Source organism: Bos javanicus, chromosome X (assembly GCF_032452875.1).
Source record: "Bos javanicus breed banteng chromosome X, ARS-OSU_banteng_1.0, whole genome shotgun sequence".
In the NCBI taxonomy this organism is placed as follows: domain Eukaryota; kingdom Metazoa; phylum Chordata; class Mammalia; order Artiodactyla; family Bovidae; genus Bos; species Bos javanicus.
This window is the reverse complement of record NC_083897.1, coordinates 52,562,526-52,584,908: the sequence shown is the minus strand read 5'-3', so window position 1 is coordinate 52,584,908 and position 22,383 is coordinate 52,562,526. Positions and strand designations below refer to the sequence as shown.

The following is a 22,383-nucleotide window of genomic DNA, read 5'->3' as shown; positions in this document are numbered from 1 at the left end:
AGATGACACCACCCTTAGGGCAGAAAGTAAAGAAGAACTAAACAGCCTCTTGATCAAAGTGAAAGAGGAGAGTGAAAAAGCTGGCTTAAAACTCAACATTCAAAAAACTAAGATCATGGCATCTGGTCCTATCATTTCATGGCAAATAGATGGAGAAACAATGGAAACAGTGACAGATTTTATTATCTTGGGCTCCAAAATCATTGCAGATGGTGACTGCAGCCATGAAATTAAAAGACACTTGCTCCTTAGAAGAAAAGCCATGACCAACCTAGACAGCATATTAAAAAGCAGAGACATTACCTTGCCAACAAAGGTCCATCTCTTCAAAGCTATGGTTTTTCCAGTAGTCATGCATGGATGTGAGAGTTGGACTACAAAGAAAGCTAAGCACTGAAGAATTGATGCTTTTGAACTGTGGTGTTGGAGAAGACTCTTGAGAGTCCCTTGGATTGCAAAGAGATCAAACCAGTCACTCCTAAATGAAATCAGTCCTGAATATTCATTGGAAGGACTGATGCTGAAGCTGAAATTCCAATACTTTGGCCACCTGATGCGAATAACTGACTCATTGGAAAAGACCCTGATGCTGGGAAAGATTGAAGGCAGGAGGAGAAGGGGACAACAGAGGATGAGATGGCTGGATGCCATCACCAACTCAATGGATATGAGTTTGAGCAAGCTCTGGGAGTTGGTGATGGACAGGAAAGCCTAGTGTGCTACAGTCCATAGCGTTGCAAAGAGTTGGACATGACTGAGCAATTGAACTGACTGAAGTAAGGGATATCATATGATATTTGTCCTTCCCTGTATGACTTATTTCACTTAATATGATAATCTCTAGGTCCTTTAGAACAGTGTTTATAGTCTGTTTCCACTTGTTTCAAAAAGAGATAAAGAAGGATGTGTACACATACACACACACACACACACACACAGAATATCTCTGGTAGGCTACACAAGAAACTAGTAAGAGTAGTGACATCTGAAGCACTAGGAGCCAGGAATAAAAAAGACTCATTAACTACATGCACAAGCACTTTTTTATATTGTTTTAATTTTTCTACCACGTGCACATACCATCTTTTCAAAATAAAATTTTCTTGCCTTTTTGATACCATGTTGCTTGTTTTACTCAGTCTGACCATTAGCAGAATCCTAGGCTTACTCTAAATCATTGCATTTTTAATCTGCTGTTTTGCAAAATATTTTCATTTTATTCAAAAGTGAAACAACATGCAAAGATATATAATGAAGTTTCTCCCTACCTCTGACTCCCATCCCTGTAGTTTTCCTCCACAGTAGGTAACTACTATTATCAGTTTCTTTTTTTTCCCCCCTCCAGCCATGTGGCATGACATTTGGAATCTTAGTCCTCTGACCAGGGATCAAAACTGTGCCTCTTGCTGTGGAAATGCAGACTCTTAACCACTAGAATGCAGGGAAGTCCTTTTCATTTTAATTTTTTTCAATTATCAGTTTCTTATAAAACTTACCAATTTCTCTATGCATATACAGCAAATACAAATAAATATTCTGTTCATCTTTGGCCCTTTTTTACAAAAATATTATGAATACCTTGCTATTTCCACTTAGTAACATACCTTATAACCAAAATCAGAAGCCACAAAAGAAAAAACAGACTGGACATCATCATAATTAAATAATATTGTGCTTCAAAGGATAATGTCAAGAAAGTAAACAGACAACCCACACAATAGTAGAGAATTTTTGCAAATCATGTACCTGATAAGGAACTTGTATATATAATTTTAAAAGAATTATTAAAACTCAATAATAAAAAGATGACCCAACTGAAAAATGGGCAAAACATCTAAATAAACAGGTCTCCAAAGAATATATACAAATGGACAACAAACATGAAAAAATGCTCAACACCATTAACCACAGGGAAATGCATGGTTAACATCATTAACCATGGGGAAATGCAATCAAAACCACAAGAAATACCACTTCTCACCCACTGGGATGTATATAACAAAAAACACAGACAGTAGACTTGACAAGAATATAGAGAAAGTGAAACATTCACATACTGCTTCTGGGAATATAACATGGGCTAGCTGCTTTGGAAATAGTCTGGCAGTTCCACAAAAGGTTAAAATAGGTATCATATGACCCAGCAATTCTACTACTAGGTATCTTCCCAAGAGAAATGAAAATATATGTTCTCACAAAAATTTGCACATGAATATTCATAGCAATACTACTCATAATAGCCAAATAAGGAAACAACCTAAGTGCCCATCAACTCACGAGTGAATAAATAAAATGTGGTATATCTATAGAATGGAATATTATTCAGACATAAAAAGGAATGAAGTACTGCTACATGCTACAACACAGATGAACCCTACAAATATCATGCTAAGAGAAAGAAGTCAGATACAAAGGACCACATTTGCAAAGAACTTCACTTGTATGAATTGTGCAGGATAGGCAAATCCATAAAGACAAAGTAGATTAGTGGTTACCTAGGGCCAGGATTTGATTTAGTTCATACCTGAACGCTCTAGTGGTTTTCCCTACTTTCTTCAATTTAAGTCTGAATTTGGCAATAAGGAGTTCATGATCTGAGCCACAGTCAGCTCCTGGTCTTGTTTTGGTTGACCGTATAGAGCTTCTCCATCTTTGACTGCAAAGAATATAATCAATCTGATTTCAATGTCGACCATCTGGTGATGTCCATGTGTAGAGTCTTCTCTTGTGTTGTTGGACGAGGGTGTTTGCTATGACCAGTGCATTTTCTTGGCAAAACTACATTAGTCTTTGCCCTGCTTCATTCCGTATTCCAAGGCCAAATTTGCCTGTTACTCCAGGTGTTTCTTGACTTCCTACTTTTGCATTCCAGTCCCCTATAATGAAAAGGACATATTTTTTGGGTGTTAGTTCTAAAAGGTCTTGTAGGTCTTCATAGAACTGTTCAACTTCAGCTTCTTCAGTGTTACTTGTTGGGGCATAGACTTGGATTACTGTGATATTGAATGGTTTGCCCTGGAAACGAACAGAGATCATTCTGTCGTTTTTGAGATTGCATCCAAGTACTGCATTTCGGACTCTTCTGTTGACCATGATGGCTACTCCATTTCTTCTGAGGGATTCTGCCCACAGTAATAGATATAATGGTCATCTGAGTTAAATTCACCCATTCCAGTCCATTTTAGTTCGCTGATTCCTAGAATGTCGACGTTAACTCTTGCCATCTCCTGTTTGACCACTTCCAATTTGCCTTGATTCATGGACCTGACATTCCAGGTTCCTATGCAATATTGCTCTTTACAGCATCAGACCTTTGCTTCTATCACCAGTCACATCCACAGCTGGGTATTGTTTTTGTTTTGGCTCCATCCCTTCATTCTTTCTGGAGTTATTTCTCCACTGATCTCCAGCAGCATATTGGGTACATACTGACCTGGGGAGTTCCTCTTTCAGTATCCTATCATTTTACCTTTTCATACTGTTCATGGGGTTCTCAAGGCAAGAATACTTAAGTGGTTTGCCATTCCCTTCTCCAGTGGACCACATTCTGTCAACCCTCTCCACCATGACCCACCCGTCTTGGGTGGCCCCACGGGAATGACTTAGTTTCATTGAGTTAGACAAGGCTGTGGTCCTAGTGTGATTAGATTGACTAGTTTTCTGTGATTATGGTTTCAGTGTGTCTGCCCTCTGATGCCCTCTTGTGAAAGTGCTGCTCTCAATATGCCAGCAAATTTGGAAAACTCAGCAGTGGCCACAGGACTGGAAAAGGTCAGTTTTCATTCCAATCCCAAAGAAAGGCAATGCCAAAGAATGCTCAAACTACTGCACAATTGCACTCATCTCACACACTAGTAAAGTAATGCTCAAAATTCTCCAAGCCAGGCTTTAGCAATACATGAACTGTGAACTTCCAGATGTTCAAGCTGGTTTTAGAAAAGGCAGAAGAACCAGAGATCAAATTGCCAACATCTGCTGGATCATTGAAAAACCAAGAGAGTTCCAGAAAAACATCTATTTCTGCTTTATTGACTATGCTAAAGCCTTTGACTATGTGGATCACAATAAACTGTGGAAAATTCTGAAAGAGATGGGAATACCAGACCACCTGACCTGCCTCTTGAGAAACCTATATGCAGGTCAGGAAGCAACAGTTAGAACTGGACATGGAACAACAGACTGGTTCCAAATAGGAAAAGGAGTACGTCAAGGCTGTATATTGTCACCCTGCTTATTTAACTTATGTGCAGAGAACATCATGAGAAACGCTGGGCTGGAAGAAGCACAAGCTTGAATCAAGATTGCCGGGAGAAATATCAATAACCTCAGATATGCAGATGACACCACCCTGATGGCAGAAAGTGAAGAGGAACTAAAAAGCCTCTTGATGAAAGTGAAAGTGGAGAGTGAAAAAGTTGGCTTAAAGCTCAACATTCAGAAAACTAATATCATGGCATCTGGTCCCATCACTTAATGGCAAATAGATGGGGAAACAGTGGAAACAGTGTCAGACTTTATTTTGGGGGGCTCCAAAATCACTGCAGATGGTGATTGCAGCCATGAAATTAAAAGATGCTTACTCCTTGGAAGAAAAGTTATGATCAACCTAGATAGCATATTGAAAAGCAGAGACATTACTTTGCCAAAAAAGGTCAGTCTAGTCAAGGCTATGGTTTTCCCAGTGGTCATGTATGGATGTGAGAGTTGGACTGTGAAGAAAGCTGAGCGCCAAAGAATTGATGCTTTTGAAGTGTGGTGTTGGAGAAGGCTCTTGAGAGTCCCTTGGACTGCAAGGAGATCCAACCGGTCCATTCTGAAGGAGATCAGCCCTGGGATTTCTTTGGAGGGAATGATGTTAAAGCTGAAACTCCAGTACTTTGGCCACCTCATGTGAAAAGTTGACTCACTGGAAAAGACCCTGATGCTGGGAGGGACTGGGGGCAGGAGGAGAAGGGGACGACAGAGGATGCGATGGCTGGATGGCATCACCAACTCGATGGACATGAGTCTGAGTGAACTCCGGCAATTGGTGATGGACAGGGAGGCCTGGCGTGCTGTGATTCATGGGGTCGCAAAGAGTCGGACATGACTGAGCAACTGAACTGAACTTAACTGAGGGCCAGGAAGTTAGGAAAAAATGGTATTCGATTGTATGGGATGTAGCATATTTAATTTAACTTAGTTCCTCACTGATGGGGCTTTTAGGCTATTTCATCATTTGCTGTTACAATATTGCAATCAATCAATCAACATATGTCAGTATATTTGTAGGACAAAGCCTCAGGAATGGAATTACTGTGTCAAAGGGTATGTACACATTTATAATTTTAATCCATATTGCTAAATTTCCCTCCATAGAGATAGTGCTAATTTACACCCTTATTGGTAAATTTTTAGGATTTGTGTTTCCCCACAGTACTGCCAACAGTACATTATCAAATTTATGAAATTGCCAATCTAAGATATAAAAATGGTATCTTAGGGTAGTTTTAATTTGCATTTTCACTGTAATGGAAGACACTGAACTTCCTCTCGTGGGTCATAAACACATTTATGTTTTCTTTTTATATCATGCATTCATTTTCCTTTTAGGCTATTGTGTTTTTTCTTATCTATTTCCAGGAGTTTATTCTAAATTAAGGAAAAAAGCCTTTGTGATATGAACTGCAAATTTTTTCCAGTTTGTATGTTTTCTCCTCTCTTTGCTTTTGATGTTTTTTATCAAGCAAGTTATTGATTTTCTAAACTATTTTATTGTAATATAATTCAGATAGCATAAAGCACAATCATTTATTCAGTTCAGTGGTTTTTGGTATAGTCACAGGGTTATGCATCTATAACAACAATCAATTTTGAAATATTTTCATTAACTCCTTAGCAGTCACTCCCCATTTCTCCTCAAACCCCCGATCCTCTGCCCTGTTGTTCAGTCGCTAAGTCGTATCTGACTCTTTGCAACCCCATGAACTGTAGTCCACCAGGCTCCTCTCTCCACAGGATTTCCCAGGCAAGAAAACTGGAGTGGGCTGCCATTTCCTTCTCTAGGGGATCTTCCCGACCAAGGGATCGAACCAGAGTCTCCTGCATTAGCAGACAGATTCTTTACTGCTGAGCCACTAGGGAAGCCCCACTCTAAGGCCTACTGCTGCTGCTGCTGCTAAGTCACTTCAGTCATGTCCAACTCTGCACGGCCCCTTAAATGGCAGCCCACCAGGCTCCCCCATCCCTGGGATTCTCCAGGCAAGAACACTGGAGTGGGTTGCCATTTCCTTCTCCAGTGCGTGAAAAGTGAAAGTGAAGTCGCTCAGTCATGTCCGACTCCTAGCGACCCCATGGACTGCACCCTACCAGGCTCCTCCATCCATGGGATTTTCCAGGCAAGAGTACTGGAGTGGGTTGCCATTGCCTTCTCCGACTCTAAGGCCTAGGCAACAAATCTACTTTCTGTCTCTAGAGATCTGCCTAGTCTGGACATTTCCTATAAATGAAATCATATATTATGTGATCTTCTGTACCTGGCTTCTGGACACCAGTCCCTTATCAGGTAAATGATTTTTCAAATATTTTCTCCTATTCTGTTATTCTGTGGATTCTTTTCACTTTCTTGATGGTATCATTTGTAGCACAAAAAGTTATTTTTTTTTTACCTTTGATGATGTTCAATTACACACACACACACACACACACACACACACACACATTCTTGTAGCTGTTCCTTAGGTCTTTGATGTTATTTCTAAGAAGGCTTTGCCTAACCCAAGGTCAAAGAGATGTACTCCCATGTTTCAGGTTCTTATATTTAGTTCTTTAAATCCATTTTGAAATCATTTTTGTGTATTGTGTAACAAAGGAAATTATGTTTTATGTAGCCACACTTAACAACCTTTTATTATATGGCTTCTGAATTTTCATAGTTAGGGTTTCTACACTTCAAGATTATTTTTAAGAATTCTCTGATTTCCTAGGGTATATTTATGATTTCCTCCTTTTACACTTAAATCTTCAACTCTTCTATAATTTATCCTGGTCTGCAGCATGAGATGTGGATCCAATCATTTCTTTTTTTTTTTGCCTTGGCTTCCCAGTTGTCAACCACCATCTAATCTATTAAGTAGTTCATTTGTTCCTCAGTGATTTGAGGTCCCATCTTCATAAATATATATATAAACATTTTTAAACTGTATAATGAAAATAAAGGACAACTGGAAGAGTATTCAAGAAAAGAGAAGGAAATAAGAGTGTGAAAATATATGGGCTTCATGACTTTATTTTGGGTAGAAGAAGCTCTTTAACTACTTTCTTAATTTTTTCTTGTGGGTACTGGTATGTTAAAGTTTACTATAGCTTCTAGAATTAATATTAGCCTTTGCATTCTTCTCAAAAATCTTCCATTTCACCTAGGTTTTCAAAGTATTAGGAGGGAGTTATACAAAGTACTTCTTTAAATTTTTAAAAATGCCTTCATGCCTATAGTTATACTCTTTTTCTCATTTAAGACTATATTCTTGATTAGGTTTACTTATCTATTTCATTTTCTTCTTCCAATAATATCTTCGGTTTATTTGTTGAAGTCTATAGGTTTTTTGTTTTGTAGTTCATTAATTTCTGGAATTTTAAAATGTTAGTGATTTCTTCCTTCAGTTATTCTTAACGTCACTGTTCTTTTTCTAGCTCACTAACTTGAAAGCTCAATTTATTTCCTTTTAATTTGCACTTTCATCTAGGTACATCATCTTTAATTTATCTGTCTGCCTATCTATTTATGCCACACCATACAGCTTGTGGGATCTTCGTTCCCCATCCAGGGAGTGAAGCCGGGCCCTTGACAGTGAGAGCACAGAGTCCTAATCACTGGACTGCAAAGGAATTCCCTCATTTGTACTTTATGATTACCTATATTGTTTAAATATTACAAAGAAGTTATGTTACTTATGTAAAAAGAGAGAGAGAGAGAGATTACAAGAAAAGAACATTTCAAAGATCAAAATAATTGACCAGGGTCAGAACTAGGAATAAAGCAGGAGGCATTCACTGTGGGTGCAAAATGTAAAAGGGTGCCCCAAACTCAGTAATCAAGACAAATGATATCTTCATACAATAATCTGGAAAATCAAATTGTAAAACTATGACCTGCAGACTGGCTGCCTGCTTTTATAAATAAAGTTTTATTGAAAGTAGGGCCAGGACTAGAGTAAGATGAATAAGGCATGGTTTAGCAAGTACAGGAATGAATCTCACTTAGTAAAAAACTTAGTATTTTGTTCACAGATATTTTGGACTAATTTTAATTTTTTAAATATTGCATTAAAAATGTTCTTGAGGATTTCCCTGGTGGTCCAGTGGTTAAGAATCTGTCTGCCAACGAGGGGGACAACAGTTTGATCCCTTGTCTAGGAAGATTCCACATGCCTCAAGGCAGCTGGGCCTGTGCACCACAATTGCTGAGCCCTCATACCTAAAGCCCATGGTCTGTCTTAAGAGAAGGCCCCAGCACAGCAACAAAGACCCCAGTGCAGCCAAAAATTAATAAATACATAAATAATTTTTAAATGTGTCTTGATTATTAAGATTTGGGGTATCCTCTTAAATTTTATACCCAATGTGGGTTGCTTTATTTGCCTCATCCATGATCTGGCCCCATAACTAACACTTGATGATAGTATAATGACTTTTTTATTTCTTTTCACTTCTCTATGCTTTCCAAATTCTGCACAATAAACATAACATTAAGGATTACTTTGATCATCAGGAAAAGATAATCTGAAAATGAAGTCAAGACTCACTCAATGATGTTCCTTGTGGTTTCACCATGGGGCTTGTAGGAAACAAAAACTAGAGTGTGGAAGGCCCCGCAGTTGTGATTGGCTTGAACCACCTGGTAGTCTGAAGGAGGAAACATGTTGCTATTAATATAATTAAACTATCATGGTCCAGGTTATCACAAACTCCCAACTGGTAAGCACACAGGACTGGTTAGGAATAAAGAGGAGAAGCAGGTTCAGAGCCAGCCCACTAAGAGCAGCCTTACCAAGGTGTAGATGTGAAGAACCAAAGCTGGTGGACATCATGGAAACGCCTAACTTGCTCTGTAACAGGAAAGCTAGTCATCCTTACACAGTCCTGCCCAGGCTGGGTTCACCACAGCAACAATTGACTGCCCATCTTCCTTTGACTTTAGTAGCTGTGGCAAAATCTCTGCTTTACCAGGGTGGAATTAACAGTTGGTGATGCCTGCAAGAGAGAGGCCCACATGCCATAACCAGGGCTTGGCAACAACCTAGAGGGGTGGGACAGGGAGGGAGGTGAGAGAGATGTTCAAGTGGGAGGGGACATGGGCAAAACTATGGCTGATTCATGCTGATGTTTGGTAGAAACCAACACAATATTGTAAGGCAATTATCCTTCAAATAAAAATAAATAAATGAAAAAAAAAAAAAAGAACAAGCCCAGCAGTTGGGGGTGGGGAACTTCAGCTTTATGGAAACATGCAGAAGCCAGGGATCTTCCCATTGGATCTAGCATATTTCTGCCTAACAATGAAAGAAATGCTTTAGACCTGCTTCATTTTTTCCAATGCACTTCCCTTGCAGTATCTCAGTGAGACTTTCACCTGAGAGACTAGATGTATTATTTTACAACTCAGCAACTCACACAGTATTTAAGGACCTATACCAAGAAGAAAACCTTGACTATAACTCAAGTGCTCCTTCTGCTGTATTGGAGGTTTTCACACAGAGCCTCAGGAACTGTCTGGGGGTGAGGTAGAGGGGGAGATAAAATCTTTTTTCTATGTTGCATTTGGCAGAAGATTTTGTTCAAAGAAAAGATCTTATTGCTAAAAATAGTTTGAAACTGACTGTATTATGTTATGATGCCTCGTAAGTCTAATGTCAAGAAGGCTCTTTTATATTAAAGCTTTGCCAAGTTCCCTTTCTATCAACTAGGCTTATTCCTTTCTTTAGGCTTTTTCTGGATAGAAAAAAAGAATGATTCAGGAGGGATAAATTAGGAGTTTGGGATAAATTCAGGAGGGATAAATCAACAGATACATACTACTATATATAAAATAGGTAACCAACAAGGACCTATTGTTTAGGACAGGGAACTACACTCAATATTTCGTAATAATTTATAAGGGAAAATAATCTAAAAATGAATATATATATATATGTATGTATATATATATATATATATATATATATGAATCATTTTGCTATACACCTGAAACTAACACAACACTATAAATCAACTATTAGAAAAGGAAATGGCAACCCACTCCAGTATTCTTGCCTGGAGAATTCCATGGACAGAGGAGCCTGGCAGGCTGCAGCACATGGGGTCGCAAAGAGTCGGACACGACTTAGCAACTTTCACTCACATCACATAAATCAACTATACTTCAATTTAAAAATAAAAGGGGGGGAGATTAGTTATTGGGACCTCTTTTGGAAAACCATCAGGATCCAACTCTGACCACTCCAGAATACTTTCCCTTCCTCCCCACAGTTGTGGATACAGTGCATGCTCTTTCCCACGGCAGAGGAACAACAACAACTCTTAATTTCTCCCCAGAAGGTAAGCAGTGTACCATCGAAGGCTGCTGTCCACCGGGCATCCTCTGCCGCCTGCTCCACCAACTCAATCCCAAGGACCTAGGAGGTATACTGGGCCAGAGAGGCTGATCACACCTGAAGAAGTAGGAGAGAATAAGAGGAGGGTATTTTAGGGTATGAGACCAGTGAGCTTATGCCTATACCACTACCACAACCTCCCAGTCTGCAAGGGCCCTGGGTGCAGGGTAGATGGTAGGGAGATAAGCTGCATGCAGATTCTGCCCTGGGCTGCCACTTGCCAGTTCCACAGCAGATGTCAAGGAGGATGGTGTTAGAGTTCACTCCACTCAGCTCGCCCACAGTCCGATACAGCATCTCTGCACCAGCAGTGTTGACCTGGAAAAAGGCATCCAGAGACATGCAGAACTTCAAGCCTAGGAGATCTTCAAAGATGTGGGGATCCCCAAAGAGGAGCTAGTAGGGGACTGCTGATGGCTGTAATGGGTCATTGTGCTACAAAAGAATAAAAGAAGACAGCCCTTTGGAATGGCAGGCCAACCTATCTCTGTGGTTGGCTGGAGAAGGAGCCCCCAGCATCTCAGCTAGGAGACAAAGCCTCCATGGCATGGCCCTGAGAGCTATGCTGGTGTTCCCCTCTCAGGGGATGGAGGTACATGCAGTCACTCAGCCATCAGCAGCTCTGCCTCACTAATCCACAACCCAGGATATACCAAGCCATCAGCCTCTGGCTTGCTGTGGGGCTATCCCAGGTTTACCTTTCCTGGAGGTAAAGTGATGTTAAGTCACAGACTGCTCCTGGCCCTTTGGTGAAAAACTCCTTTACAGCTTCCTTCTGAACAGAGAGCTCCTCCTGAACAGAGAGCTCCTCATGCCCAGAGCACAAAATCAGGAGTCAAGCAAAAACTCATCTCTGATCATTTTCTCTTCAAGCTCTATGGTAATCAGCCCTGCAGCAGTCAGACAAGAAGGTACATTTCTCAAATCCTATTATAAATAACACTTAACATAAAGCAATGTTCTGTAGAACCAAAAAAAAATGTTACTTTCACATTTCAGCAGAAGCGTTGCTTTGCTTATTGGGTTTTGACAAATCCTAAAGTGCCATAGATATGGCACTTTCTCTGGTTTGAGCGTCTTTAATAATTCTCTAAAGAAACTGTGACACTTATTCTTGTTGTAACCAAGGAGCCAAACTAAGCTTTTGTTCCATTTCAAGTAAACAGTGACCTTTCAATTCGCTTCATACTTCTCTGTTTCAAATATCCCACCCACCCATCCAAATGCCACCTCAGAAGACATGCTTCCTAGGAGAAAGGAAAGAAAGGGCATGGAAGAGAATGACCACAGTAACTAAATCCTTTCTTCGAGTCCCAAATGTTTTAAAATTCTTGTTATCTCTACAGAGAGCCCTATCCATTAGCTTGACACAAGGACATATGAAAATAAACAATGTTTGAGCTATAGAGTTAAAAGGCCAGGAATCAGTGATGTAGGTTCAAGCCTTAGCCTTGCTATTCTGTTGTTGTTGTTGTTAGTATCTTAAGTCGCGTCTGAATCTGCAACCCCATGGACTGCAACATGCCAGCCTTCCCTGTTCTTCACCATCTCCCAGAGCTTGCTCTAACTCATGTCCATTGATTCGATGATGCTATCCAACCATCTCATCCTCTGTCACCCCCTTCTCCTCCTGCCCTCAATCTTTCCCAGTATGAGGGTCTTTTCCAATGAGTCGGCTCTTGGCATTTATTTACTGGCCTTGGGTACCTCTATGCCGCCCTCTCCTTCTCTAGTCTACTTCACAAATTACTTGAGATGATCACATAAGAATGTTTTAATGTTGGAATGTTTGAAAGTTCTAAGTGTATTACAAATGTAAAAGTATTATGTGGATTATGAAATTCTGACCATATTCTGAAAAAAAAGTGAAAGTATTAGTCTCTCAGTCACATCTGACTCTTTGCGATCCCCTTGGACTGTAGCCCTCCAGGCTCCTCTGTCCATGGAATTCTCCAGGCAAGAATATTGGAGTGCATTGCCGTTTCCTTCTCCAGAGGATCTTCTAGACTTAGGGATCAAACCCAGGTCTCCTGCATTGCAGGTGGATTCTTTACCATCTGAGCCACTGGAGCTCTATATTCTAGTCTCTATTAAATTGGCTTTTTGAATTTGGTAGAGCACCTAATAACTTCCATGGGCAAAGTTCTTAGGAAAAACCTTAAGAGTCCTTCCGTGATAACTAACTTGGTAACGGAGCCTGTCCCTTTGGTTTGATTATGCCAGCAGCATGGTTAAAAGAATCCTGGCCATCTCCTCCTCATCACCATCCCTAACCCTTCTAACGCATACAAACATTCCATGGATGCTTTGTATCTGCTATTTACCCTGAAACCTCTCAACACCAACTAAAGCATACTGATACTAAGGATTACTATAGAAGCTGCCCCTTGTCATTCCTTGAGTCTCTACGTTAATTCCTGGGGATGAAAAATGATGATGGCCATTGTGTGCCCTTGGCTATTGGTACAGACTATGAGCTCACACCAGTACCTACCTTCATGAAACAGAAGGCAGGGCTCCAATGGGGACTGTCAAAGGAGTACTTCATAGTATTGGAAGAAAACAGTATTATTACATAGGCAAAACTAACAAAGTTTGACAGCTGATTACTCATACTGAGTGACTGCTATGGGCTAAAATACATCCCTCCCCTCTAATTCAAATGTTGAACCCTCAGTACCTCAGAATGTGACTAGATTTAAAGATGAGGTCTTTCAAGAGATGATTAAGTTAAAATGAGGCCATTAGGGTGTCTGAACCCTGGTGGTTTCAGTCGGCAAGGCTGCCACCCAAGTGGGCCCACCACACCAGTGGGCCTGGAGGACAGTATTAACCCAAAGAGGATTATTTTGATCCTTAAAATGGAATTTTCCTGCTAGGCTTCAAATTTGCTTGGGACCTGTGACCCCTTTCTTGTTTCCAATTTGTTCCTTTTGGAATGGGAATGACTATCCTCTGCTTCCCATACTCGGGAAGCAGTTAACTTGTTCCATTTCACAGGTTCACAGCTAAAGAGAAATTTTGTCTTAGGATGAACTATGTGTGTGTGTGCTCACTTAGTCATGTCCAACTCTTTGTGACCACATGGACTGCAGCCTGCCAGGCTCCTCTGTCCATGGAATTTTCCAGGCAAGAAAACTGGACAGGGTTGTTATTTCTTACTCCAGGGCATCTTCCCGACCCAGGGATCAAATCCCCATCTCCTGCCTTGCAGGCAGATTCTTTACCACTATGCCAGCTGAAGCCCAATGTGGGTGAGGGCTTCCTGGGCTGCACATGCATGCTCAGTTGCTCAGTTGTGTCCAACTCTTTGCGACCCCATGGACTATAGCCTGTCAGGCTCCTCTGTCTAGCCACCTGGGAAGCCCAGGATGACTTATACCTTGATTGGTATCTCTCATACATACTTCATTTAGATAAGATTTAGGACTTAAGAATTGATGCTGGAATGGGTTAAGAATTTTGGGCTGCTGGGATGGGCATGATTGTATTTGCATATGAGAAGAACATGAATTTTGAGGATCCAGAGGATACAGTATTATGAGCTAAACTGACGTGATTAAGTTAAAATGAGGCAATTAGGGTGGGCCCTAATCTAATCTGACTGTTATCTCCATACAAAAAGGAAATTCGGATACACAGAGACATTGGGCATGCACATGTGCACAGAGGAAAGACCACATGAGAACACAGCAGAAAGGCAGCCATCTGAAAGCCAAGGAAAGAGGCCTCCAAAGAAACCAAACCTGCTGACACATTGATCTTGGGACTTCCAGCCTCCAGAACTATGAGAAAACAAGTTTATGTTGTTTAAGCCACCCAGTCTGTGCAGTATTTTGTTATGGCGCCCCTAGCAAACTAATGCAGTGATATAAGAAATATGATCCCTGCCTATGACCTTACAGAGGGATCCTACCCATTGTAGCTCAAACAGTATGCTCCATGAAGACACAGAATTGTACCCAGAGTCTAGCATACAACAGGTGCTCAATAATTATTATTGAGAGAAGGTATGAAAGAACAGGAAAGGTATTTGTATGTAGAATTTGTATGTAGAATGTAGTTTATTGTATGCATAATGTGGCAAACAATAATCTTCCATTTCTGTGAATTCCTCCTAGCAGCAATTCCTAATATACTACTAAGCTGCTATAATTCCATTTTTATTATAACCTCCTAATGTAAGCCCACTGTTTCTGTATTTCTTCATGCAACCAGGTGCCAACTATACCATAGCTTAGTCAGATCCTTCATGTTGTCCTGGTAAACAAAGGTCAAAAGCAGTCCTGATTGAGTTGCTGAGATACCAAAAATCCTTAAAGCCAACCTTCAAACAAAAGCCAGTTGCTATGACAACAGGACACATTATCTGATTTACTAGGTCCTCTTGTTTTCATAATCCATGTGTTTGGGGTCCACTCTGTTTTCAAACAAACCCAAAATTGTGCATGGAAAGGAGAGTTACACCAGAAACCAGTACTGCCTGAAAGGGTAAAAATCAATTAAGGGTGCACTTGATTACTTTTGCTATAATTTCATATAAATGTGACATAAGATGCTTAACTATACTGAACATATTTTCCCAAATTTTGAAGTTGGTGATTTAAAGAAAGACTGGTTCGGGGACTTCCCTGGTAGTCTCATGGTTAAGAATTCACCTTCCAATTAAGGGGACATGGGTTCAATCCCTGGTCGGGGAACTAGTGTCCCACATGCCACACGGCAACTAAGCCCAAGTGCCCCAACTACTGAGCCTGCATGATGCAATGAAGAGCCCATGAATTGCAACTAAGATCCAATGCAGCCAAAAAGTAAATATTCTTTAAATTGTTAAAAAAAAATTAAAAGACTGGTTCAACTTCTGTTTACTTGCTGGTTGGAAATTAATGTTTTCTGGAGGCAAAATTCGAATGTCATTGAGGTCCTAGAAGGATGGGAACTGAAAAACTGAATCTGACCTGGAAGATAATGGGTAAGTAAATATGAAATACAGCTTCTCCACTGTATGAGCCAAGGCCTTGGTTTGTTTATTTACAAAATAGAGGCTGAAACTCTTATTCTTACATGGTAATGCCAAGTCTCATATTACAATATACAGTTGACCCTTGAACAACATGGGTTTGAACTATGTGAGCCCACTTACATGTGGATTTTTTCAGTAAAGAAGTACTACACTATCTGTGATTATTTTAATCTGGGGTTAGTGGAACTCGAGATCTGGAACCAGATATGGGAAAACCAAGGATATGGAGGGCTGACTATAAAGTTATAGGTGGATTTTCAACTGCAGAATGTCAGTGCCCAATCCCTGTGTTGTTCAAGGGTCAACTGCATAAATACATCAAATCAACACACTGTACATCCTAAACTTATGCAATGCTGCATGTCAATTATACCTGAATAAAGTAATTTTTTAAGAGTGAAAGGGCCTTTTAGTTAAAATAACAGACTATTCCTCTTAAAAATCCCACTAAAATGAAACAGAGGACTAAAAAACATAAACTTCTTTAAACTCATTGCTTCACCAATTCTCCCTTCTTTCTCTCCTACGTCATTTTCATCCCTCACTAAGGGATGATTCCCATCAATATACAAGCATGCCTTTCTTACTCTCCTACCTTTAAAAAGAAAAGTAACCTTCTCGACCCCACTTTCCCCACCAGCCACTGTTCCATCTCTATGTTCCTCTTTGTATCAAAACTCTCAAAAGAATTGTCTATACTCACTGCCTCCCATTCCTCACTTTCTGTTCACCCACTTGAATCAGGTCCCCACTACTCCACCAAAACAGCTTCTGCTCTAAAGTCACCAATGGCCCCTATGGTTAATTTGCAGTCCTCATCTTGAGCCAGCAACTTCCAATAGCTCAGAATAAAAGCCAAAGTCCCCACAACGACCTCTAAGGTACTACATGTTCTGGCCCATATTAATCATCTTACCTCATCTCCTGTTCCTCTTCTGGGTGTACTTTCAGTTCCTCCAGAAAGCATGCCACACTCCTACCTTAGGGCTTTTGCCATGGCTGTTCTCTTTGCCTAGAATGGTCTTCCCTCACCTCCACGCGGCAGATACCCTCATTTTCTTTAAGGCTTAATTCCAAAGCTTCCCAACCTTGGCATTATTGTCAACTCCTTGCATTGCAGGATGTTTAAGAGCATCCTTGGGCTCTACTAACTAGACAGATACCAGCAGCACTGCACAACTACCCCCCAGTGGTGACAGCCAAAAATTTCTCTAACACTGCTAAATGTCTCCTATGAAAAAATAAAAGATGGTAAAGAATCTGCCTACAACTTGGGAGACCCGGATTTGATTCCTGGGTCAGGAAGGTCCCCTGGAGAAGGAAAGGGCTACCCATTTTAGGCAACTAACACACCCACAGAAAACTAGTCAATCTAATCACACTAGGACCACAGCCTTATCTAACTCAATGAAACTAAGCCATGCCCGTGGGGCAATCCAAGACGGGCGGGTCTTGGTGGAGAGGGCTGACAGAATGTGGTCCACTGGAGAAGGGAATGGCAAACCACTTAAGTATTCTTGCCTTGAGAACCCCATGAACGGTATGAAAAGGCAAAATGATAGGATACTGAAAGAGGAACTCCCCAGGTCAGTAGGTGCCCAATATGCTACCGGAAATCAGTGGAGAAATAACTCCAGAAAGAATGAAGGGATGGAGCCAAAACAAAAACAATACCCAGCTGTGGATGTGACTGGTGATAGAAGCAAGGTCCGATGCTGTAAAGAGCAATATTGCATAGGAAACTGGAATGTCAGGTCCATGAATCAAGGCAAATTGGAAGTGGTCAAACAAGAGATGGCAAGAGTGAATGTCGACATTCTAGGAATCAGCGAACTGAAATGGACTGGATTGGGTGAATTTAACTCAGATGACCATTATATCTACTACTGCGGGCAGGAATCCCTCAGAAGAAATGGAGAAGCCATCATGGTCAACAGAAGAGTCCGAAATGCAGTACTTGGATGCAATCTCAAAAACGACAGAATGATCTCTGTTCGTTTCCAGGGCAAACCATTCAATATCACAGTAATCCAAGTCTATGCCCCAACCAGTAACACTGAAGAAGCTGAAGTTGAATGATTCTATGAAGACCTACAAGACCTTTTAGAACTAACACCCAAAAAATATGTCCTTTTCATTATAGGGGACTGGAATGCAAAAGTAGGAAGTCAAGAAACACCTGGAGTAACAGGCAAATTTGGCCTTGGAATACGGAATGAAGCAGGGCAAAGACTAATAGAGTTTTGCCAAGAAAATGCACTGGTCATAGCAAACACCCTCGTCCAACAACACAAGAGAAGACTCTACACATGGCCATCACCAGATGGTCAACACCAAAATCAGATTGATTATATTCTTTGCAGCCAAACATGGAGAAGCTCTATACAGTCAACCAAAACAAGACCAGGAGCTGACTGTGGCTCAGATCATGAACTCCTTATTGCCAAATTCAGACTTAAATTGAAGAAAGTAGGGAAAACCACTAGAGCATTCAGGTATGACCTAAATCAAATCCCTTATGATTATACAGTGGAAGTGACAAACAGATTTAAGGGCCTAGATCTGATAGATAGAGTGCCTGATGAACTATGGATGAGGTTCGTGACATTGTACAGGAGACAGGGATCAAGACTATCCCCATGGAAAACAAATGCAAAAAAGCAAAATGGCTGTCGGGGAGGCCTTACAAATAGCTGTGAAAAGAAGAGAAGCAAAAAGCAAAGGAGAAAAGGAAATATATAAACATCTGAATGCAGAGTTCCAAAGAATAGCAAGAAGAGATAAGAAAGCCTTCCTCAGCGATCAATGCAAAGAAATAGAGGAAAACAACAGAATGGGAAAGACTAGAGATCTCTTCAAGAAAATTAGAGATACCAAGAGAAGATTTCACACAAAGATGGGCTCAATAAAGGACAGAAATGGTATGGACCTAACAGAAGCAGAAGATATTAAGAAGAGATGGCAAGAATACACAGAAGAACTGTACAAAAAAGATCTTCATGACCCAGATAATCACGATGGTGTGATCACTCATCTAGAGCCAGACATCCTGGAATGTGAAATCAAGTGGGCCTTAGGAAGCATCACTACGAGCAAAGCTAGTGGAGGTGATGGAATTCCAGTGGAGCTATTTCAAATCCTGAAAGATGATGCTGTGAAAGTGCTGCAGGCAACATGCCAGCAAATTTGGAAAACTCAGCAGTGGCCACAGGACTGGAAAAGGTCAGTTTTCATTGCAATCCCAAAGAAAGGCAATGCCAAAGAATGCTCAAACTACAGCACAGTTGCACTCATCTCACACACTAGTAAAGTAATGCTCAAAGTTCTCCAAGCCAGGCTTCAGCAATACGTGAACCGTGAACTTCCAGATGTTCAAGATGGTTTTAGAAAAGGCAGAGGAACCAGAGATCAAATTGCCAACATCCGTTGGATTATGGAAAAAGCAAGAGAGTTCCAGAGAAACATCTATTTCTGCTTTATTGACTATGCCAAAGCCTTTGACTGTGTGGATCACCATAAACCTGGAAAATTCTGAAAGAGATGGGAATACCAAACCACCTGACCTGCCTCTTGAGAAATTGTATGCGGGTCAGGAAGCAACAGTTAGAACTGGACATGGAACAATAGACTGGTTCCAAATAGGAAAAGGAGTATGTCAAGGATGTATATTGTCACTCTGCTTATTTAACTTCTATGCAGAGTACATCATGAGAAATGCTGGACTGGAAGAAACACAAGCTGGAATCAAGATTGCCAGGAGAAATATCAATAAACTCAGATATGCAGATGATACCACCCTTATGGCAGAAAGTGAAAAGGAACTCAAAAGCCTCTTGATGAAAGTGAAAGAGGAGAGTGAAAAAGTTGGCTTAAAGCTCAACATTCAGAAAACGAAGATCATAGCATCCGGTTCCGTCACTTCATGGGAAATAGATGGGGAAACAGTGGAAACAGTGTCAGACTTTATTTTTTTGGGCTCCCAAATCACTGCAGATCGTGACTGCAGCCATGAAATTAAAAGACGCTTACTCCTTGGAAGGAAAGTTATGTCCAACCTAGATAGCATATTCAAAACCAGAGACATTACTTTGCCAACAAAGGTCCGTCTAGTCAAGGCTATGGTTTTTCCTGTGGTCATGTATGGATGTGAGAGTTGGACTGTGAAGAAGGCTCAGCACCAAAGAATTGATGCTTTTGAACTGTGGTGTTGGAGAAGACTCTTGAGAGTCCCTTGGACTGCAAGGAGATCCAACCAGTCCATTCTGAAGGAGATCAGCCCTGGGATTTCTTTGGAGGGAATGATGCTGAAGCTGAAACTCCAGTACTTTGGCCACCTCATGCCAAGAGTTGACTCATTGGAAAAGACTCTGACACTGGGAGGGATTGGGGGCAAGAGGAGAAGGGGATGACAGAGGATGAGATGATGGATGGCATCACTGACTCGATGGACGTGAGTCTGAGTGAATTCTGGGAGTTGGTGATGGACAGGGAGGCCTGGCTCGCTGTGATTCATGGGGTCGTGAAGAGTTGGACACGACTGAGCGACTGAACCGAACTGAACTGAACACGCCCAGTTGAAAACTGCTTTATTCAAGTATCAGTATCAGTATGTATGTCAAGTATTCAGGCTTCTCAATGAAGCCTGCCTTGATCCCATTTAAAATTACAACCAATATTTCCCCCAAACCTATGAATTCTCATCCTCCTTATCCTGCTGTAGGCTTCCCATGGCATTTATCTCAGTCTGTCTGGACTGCTAAAACAAAATCACCATAAACTAAGTGACTTATAAAGAACAAAAATTTCTCAGTTCTGGAGACTGGGAAATCCAAACTCAAGATACTGGCAGATTCAGTGTCTGGTGACAGTTTCCTCAGTGATAGGTGTCTTTTCACTGTAACCTCACATGGCAGACGGGACAACCTAGTTCTTTGGGGCCTCTTTTATAAGGGCACAATTTCTTTCATGAGAACTCCATTTTCATGATCTAAGTACCCCCCAAAAGCCCCACCCTCCTAATACTATTATCCTGAGGGTTAGGATTTCAACATATAAAATTTGGAGGGACATAAACATTCAGACCACAGCCATAATTATCACATTCTAATATATTATATAATTTACTTTATTATTTTTTAAAATCTGTCTCCCCCTACTAAAATGTAAGTTCCACAAGGGAAGGGATATTTTCTTCATTATTATATCCTAAGCACCCAGAATAGTGCCTGGCACTTGGTACTCAATTGCACTTGCTGAATGAATAAATGAAAGAAAGAACAGAGATAATGGGAGAGAAGACAACAAGAGCAAACTAAATAAAGTTTTAAAAGATGCAAAGCAGACTGTAGTGGCAACTGACTTAGCAAGATGAAGGAAGCTACATCTGGACTACCTACAAAGGGGGATCTGATGAGATATAAAGCTTATCTGCTCCACCCAAGCTGGAAAGACTGAAACTTGAAGTGCAAGGTATTGTAGGAGGCAGAGGTGGAATAAGGTATAGTGCTAAAAACAGGATTTAGTTGAAAGTCTGGACATAAAACTGGTAAATAATCTCATCCTACTGAAAACCTCTATCCTTCTATAGCAGGAGATTGGGGATTCTTTTTTCCTCAGGAGAAAATGAACACATAAAAGCTCTGAATTTGGAAATACAAGGCGGAGTGGTGGCAGAGCAATGGACACTGGAAAATTCAATATAAATTCTCTCAAGAAACTGAAAAGTCTCAGAGTAATGATCTCCCAAGACAGAGACATGGGCCCCCACCCATAAGCACCAGCAGTGAAGCTAAGAATCAACAAACCCATTCAAGATGAATTGCCAATCAATTTTTAAGGCCTCATTTTTAAATATGAAGTCATATTTGATTAAAGCCTCCATTGCAAAAGACAGTGCCCAAAACAAACAAGAAAAAATGTTCCTAAAGGAAGCAGATAATTCAATGAACAGGGGGAAAAAGCAAAATTATATATATATATATATATATATATATATATATATATATATATACACACATCAACTTGGGTAAACTCCAAGAGATGGTGAGGGGCAGGGAAGCCTGGCATGCTTCCATGGAGCCACAAAGAGACGGATATGACTTGGTAATTGAACAACAACAACAAAATATATATATATATATACGTATATTACTAACAAAAAGATGCTATACAAAAGGACCAATGAGAGAACAAGTAAAGCTTTTGAAAATTAAAAGGTAGTAGGAAAAAAAATAAAAATGTTGGCATTTATGTCAAGAAAATTTCATAAAAAGAACAAAAGGGGAAAGAGATGGCAAACAGAAGAGGAGTGAGTAGCAGACTACAGAATTAATTTGTGAAGTCCAAAGTCTAAATAACAGGCAGAAGAGACAGCACATATAAAATGAGAGGAAGGAGATAATTTAAAAAATAATATATCACACCAGTCAGAATGCCCATCATCAAAAAATCTACAAATAGTAAATGCTGGATAGAGTGTAGAGAAAAGGAAACCCTACTACATTGTTGGTAGGAATGTAAATTGGTGCAACCACTATGGAAAACAGTATGGAGATTCCTTAAAAGACTAAAATTAGAATTTCTATATGATTCAGCAACCCTACTCCTGGGCACATATCTGGATAAAACTATAATTTGAAAATATACATGCACCCCATTGTCCATAGCAGCATTATTTATAATAGCCAAGACATGGAAGCAATGCAAATGTTCAGCAACAGATGAGTGAAT

General features: G+C 40.4%; 1 protein-coding gene across 1 annotated transcript in view; it reads right to left on the bottom strand.

The window, feature by feature from the left end:
* TRMT2B (tRNA methyltransferase 2 homolog B) overlaps positions 1-22,383 on the bottom strand; it is a 69,638-nt gene that overhangs the window by 5,506 nt on the left and 41,749 nt on the right. Inside the window, 8 exon segments of the mRNA XM_061408762.1 lie at positions 8,784-8,883; positions 9,115-9,231; positions 10,589-10,678; positions 10,769-10,776; positions 10,849-11,038; positions 11,041-11,066; positions 11,330-11,466; positions 13,040-13,180. Of these exon segments, the coding sequence (XP_061264746.1) occupies positions 8,784-8,883; positions 9,115-9,231; positions 10,589-10,678; positions 10,769-10,776; positions 10,849-11,038; positions 11,041-11,066; positions 11,330-11,466; positions 13,040-13,180 (809 nt within the window).